The following is a 5,000-nucleotide window of genomic DNA, read 5'->3' as shown; positions in this document are numbered from 1 at the left end:
CACCGCGTAGTCCGGGTCCCCAAACGCACAGTCACTGTCCACACTGCCACCTGCAGGACGGGAGGAGAATCACAATTGAAGAAAGCAAGTAAGTCTCAAGTTATTGAAGTGGTCAACTGCAATGTGTTCAATCTTGTGGTTAACTGTATGTATCTATGTGTCTTATTTCTTGTATTTGTATTTTCACAAATGGAGCTGCTATGATGCAAAAAAGATTCCTGATTTGTCATATCTGATCAGATTTAAAAGTGGTTTACAAGGAATAAATAATAAACAAAATTGCTTGTTAGAAAAAATGTGAGAAGATTAACCCAAAGCCCAAGTCCCAATCCCAAAATCCCAGATTATGTCCCCAAATGTCTTGTTTTGTCCACACGGCAAATATATTTTGTTTATTGTCATACAGTAAAAAAGGCTGGAAATATTAAAGTTTAAGGAGCTCTATTGCGGTATTTTCCTTAAAGGGGCCATATTATGCAAAACTAACTTTTTCTGTGCTTTTGTACTTCCATTTGGGTCTCTGATGCTTCTACAAATACTCCAGGTGTAAAACAAAACCGTGCATTGAGTTTAGACCGTGCATGTAGAAGTTGATGTCAGAAACTATGCACTTCTGTGAGCTAATCAGAAATCTCTCTTATTGAGATGTCACAATTGGGGACATTTGAATATTACTACCCCCAGAGCCATATAGGGCTAAATACCCAACCCATCTGAAAATTCCCACCCACTAGATTAGGAACTTCCTGTTGAAGATCCTCTATTTTGGTCGTAGCCTATCGTTTCCAACCAGCACCATGCGAAAGAGTATCAACAGTATTCTGTGTAGTAGACTACACAAAATATCCAAACGTCTTTTACACACTCGATATCATCCATATTCCCAGTATACAAACAGAAACTCCCCAGGACACGTCTCGTTCTTGTTGGCATATTTAAGCAATAGGCTAGGACACAAGTGGGGTTGGTAAACGATATCCCAGGGGCTGTTTTAGGCAGCCAATTTCACAAATGCTTTGAAACTCTAGAATAGGCTACAGCACCTTTACTGGGCTTATATACCCAAATACAATTTTACCCATCATCATTTAACATTGTTAGCCCATGATACATCATACATACAGGTGTCTGAATTGATTCTGCTCTGGTTATTGTATTTAGCAGGTGTTTCGGCTAAACTCCAATAACTTGATTACTTTACTACGAACATTCAAAAAGAACCGGCAATGGCGTTTGTCACACATTCTTTATCATTCCTGCATAACAAATTGCATTTTATCACTGGCAGTCGGAGGCTTTCTGGTGGAGAATCCATCGCCATGTCACCAACCAACGAGAAAGATGGAACTAACGACTGGCCTTTAGCCATAGCAACCATTCATAATGTCAGTCTGTCTTGAAAGTTGAGAAATTAGTTGATATGTGGCGGAAAGAAGCAGTTCTACAAACAAGCAATGAAAACGTTCAAAATAAATTATAACAGCACAACGCTAGTGGCAACAGGAAGAATTCTAGGACCAATCATGCTTTGTTATTGTTTATGTCTATAAGCGGGATAATGGACTCCTTACTTATTTATCAGAACTGAATAAGCCACAGAGATCACCATGGTTACCATTGCACAACACAAACAAACCACCACCAAGTGCTCCGCTGCTGAAAAATGAATCTAATGCCACAGTTCTTTAAATAGTCACTTGAGTCTGGCTTCAGAAGAGGGTTGGTCCCCATAGGCCGCCCTAAAAAATTAAACTTCATTGCACAAATCTCATTTTGCTGGTGTTAGCTGAGAACTAGATGAAGACTTATTGAGATGATGTTTTGTAATTATATTTCACATTGATATTTAAGAATGCTAGCATCGTTATTCTTTTACTTTCAGTTTTAGCCTTTTATGTATAATCTTCTAATAGCCAAATGTGGATATACATTTTTTTGTGCACATGTTATAGTTACAGTAATTTTTAAAAACAGCAAATATATCTTTTTGATAGTTGTTTGATATTTCTTCCTGGAGATTTCAGGACGTGTACAGTATATCAATTTTTTGTGTACATGTTTAGTAATCGGTAAATCTATTCCTGTGAGATTGCATTCATTTCCTGGAGATTTTGGGATGTGTACCTTTGGCTTTCACAAACATCCACATGATATGCATCTTTTATGAGGAGTGTGTGCAATGCATCAAGCCTCCTGCTCTGAGGACGATAGCAGTGTGATACTCATTATCCTGTCTGTGTGTGTGTGTGTGTGTGTGTGTGTGTGTGTGTGTGTGTGTGTGTGTGTGTGTGTGTGTGTGTGTGTGTGTGTGTGTGTGTGTGTGTGTGTGTGTGTGTGTGTCCTGGGTTGACTTTGACAGCACTGTGGGAGGGCACCCCAAACTGAGAAAGTCAAATTACCCCCTGAGCCAAAAATATCCCGTCCCTGGCTTCTGCTGTGTTTGTGTATGTGTGTGTGTGTGTGCGTGTGTGTGTGTCTGTCTGTGTGTGTGTGTGTGTGCGTGTGTGTGTGTGTGTCTGTGTGTGTGTGCGTGTGCGAGAAAGAGAGAAAGTTAATTTGCACAATATGTTGTTCATATGAAAATGAAAAGAGAAGAAATGTCGTTATAGTGATCCCTTTCCCCTTTTCCCTTTCACATTAAAAACTACTTTTCTTTGTGTAGTAGTTTTGTACGCCAAATGTGCATTGTTTTTTGTTGGGATCATGACCTTTGTGTATATATTAGTACATTTTTGCTTTAGTACGTTTTGCCTTTATTCAGATAGGATAGTTAGGACAGTGAAAGCTAAGAAGCTAAGGAGAGAAAGAGATGCGATGGGCTCAGGAACTGACCACGAGTCGGACTCACACCGGGTCAACCGAGATGGGATGGTATAAGTATAAGTATACTCTTTTGATCCTGTGAGGGAAATTTGGTCTCTGCATTAATCCCAATCCGTGAATTAGTGAAACACACTCAGCACACAGTGAACACACAGTGAGGTGAAGCACACACTAATCCCGGCGCAGTGAGCTGCCTGCAACAACAGCGGCGCTCGGGGAGCAGTGAGGGATTAGGTGCCTTGCTCAAGGGCACTTCAGCCGCTTCCTACTGGTCGGGGTTCGAACCCGCAACCCTCCAGTTACAAGTCCGAAGCGCTAACAGTAGGCCATGGCTGCCCCACTGGGCTCAGGAAATGACCACAAGTCGGAATCAAACCGGGTCAACCGGCAACTGGACCCAAATGTTGTTTAGCCATTTCTACCACAGCTCCTCCAAGCAAGCTCTTAAGACATTCACACAATTCCAGGTATGGAAAACAGTAAATCAGAATTCCATTACTTTCCCAAAACTTTCCAGATCGGAATAAGCACGGGTGGAGATCCAGAGTGGCTGGTTGAAACTGGTGTTTGGATCAGGTATTGATCGACAGCAATCTGACCAAACTAATACGGAATGCCTGCAAGCTAGTAAACACACACACACACACCCAAACGCCCACACAGCATCAGAGGCCATTCACACACACACACACACACACACACACACACACACACACACACACACACACACACACACACACACAGCATCAAACGCCATTCTGACCTCACCCAGTGGAAGGGCTCTGCTAACCAAGAAAAGAAATTGTTGGATTATGTGGTTTTCATTTGAAAGTCAGAAGAAAAGGAGAAGGGAGGAGATGACAGAGAAACAAGAAAAGAAAAAAGAAAAGGAGAGAAGAGGAGAGAAGAGAAGAAAAGATAAGAGAGAAGAAAAGGAGAGAAGAGAAGAAAAGAGAAGAGAAAAGATAAGGAAAGAAGAGAAGAGGAGAGAAGAGAGGAGCAGAGAAAAGGAGAGAAGAGGAGAAGAGAGAGGAGAAGAGAGAAGAGAAGAGAAGAGGAGAAGAGCAGAGAAAAGGAGAGAAGAGGAGAAGAGCTAGAAAGGCAGATGAGGAGTACATACAAGAAAGGGACAGAACTGAAAATGACAGAAAACAGCAGTATAAAGAAAAAGAATCAGAAAACAATTGGTGAAAATAGAAAGCAGAGAAATAAAATAAATAATAATAATAATAACACATTTCATTTTTGGTCCTTTTCAAGACACTCCAAGACAGATAAACAGGCAGACAGACACAAAGCCAGACAGATAGCCTTAAACGCCCCACATACCGACGACCGACCAGTAGTGCGACAATGTGATGTCACAGAAGCTCCGAACCATTTATACTGCGCATTGGTGGTCGCGACACTAGTTGCAATATTCTCCTGAACAGAGGTGTCGCTGTTGTGAAAAGACTAACGCTAACTACGTTACACAGCAAAAGAAGCTGCAGTAAGAAACACTAGTAGCTAGCCTCTGTGATGGTACTTCAGACTTTGGTTGCTACTATTCACAACTACCATCATCATGATATCATCTAGTTTCCAAGGTGTGTGCACAGGTAGATAGATAGATAGATAGATGGATATATAGATAGATCCTTTAGTCATCCCGAGGGAAATTTTAATGAAAATTAAATTTGTTTGAAAATAAATCGTTTATTCTTTCCTCTTAATTCCATGTGTTGCAACTCTCACTGGTAACTTTGTAAACTTATCCAGCAAACTATTAAAAATTCACGACTGTAACAAAACACTGCAACTCTCGCTTGCCCTCGAACCAGTCGATCTTCCTGTTTCTTTGTCGCTACTTCGCCTGAAAAAAACGAGTGGTGCGCCACCTTTACCTGGCTTAAAACCTGGCGCGCCAGCAAGATCTACGTCATTTTGACGTCACGTTGTCGCGCTACCGGTCGGGTGCATCGAGTATGTAGAAGCCCTTACCTTGCCCAGTGAGTGCGTAGAGGTGAGGGTCTAGGCTGGCCGTGCGGTGGGCGTCCCCTGGGTCCTCGCTCCCTCCATCTACAGAGGACGAACGAGAGAAGGAGGAGAGAGAGTAAGCGCGGGGAGGCAAGGAGGCGGTCGAGGTCGGAGGTCGTGGAAGCAGGTAGGCCAGGTGTTCCTCGGCGAGCCAGCTG

At 42.3% G+C, this 5,000-nt stretch overlaps 1 protein-coding gene across 1 annotated transcript in view; it reads right to left on the bottom strand.

Moving 5' to 3' along the window:
* tanc2b (tetratricopeptide repeat, ankyrin repeat and coiled-coil containing 2b) overlaps positions 1 to 5,000 on the bottom strand; it is a 122,801-nt gene that overhangs the window by 83,486 nt on the left and 34,315 nt on the right. Inside the window, 2 exon segments of the mRNA XM_048234074.1 lie at positions 1 to 50; positions 4,807 to 4,884. The exon segment at positions 1 to 50 is cut by the window's left edge and continues 142 nt beyond it. Coding sequence (XP_048090031.1) covers positions 1 to 50; positions 4,807 to 4,884 — 128 coding nt within the window.

The sequence above is a fragment of the Alosa alosa genome, chromosome 22 (assembly GCF_017589495.1).
Source record: "Alosa alosa isolate M-15738 ecotype Scorff River chromosome 22, AALO_Geno_1.1, whole genome shotgun sequence".
NCBI classification, from domain to species: Eukaryota; Metazoa; Chordata; class Actinopteri; order Clupeiformes; family Clupeidae; genus Alosa; species Alosa alosa.
Note: the sequence above shows the minus strand (reverse complement) of the source record. Positions and strands in the feature narration are given on the sequence as shown.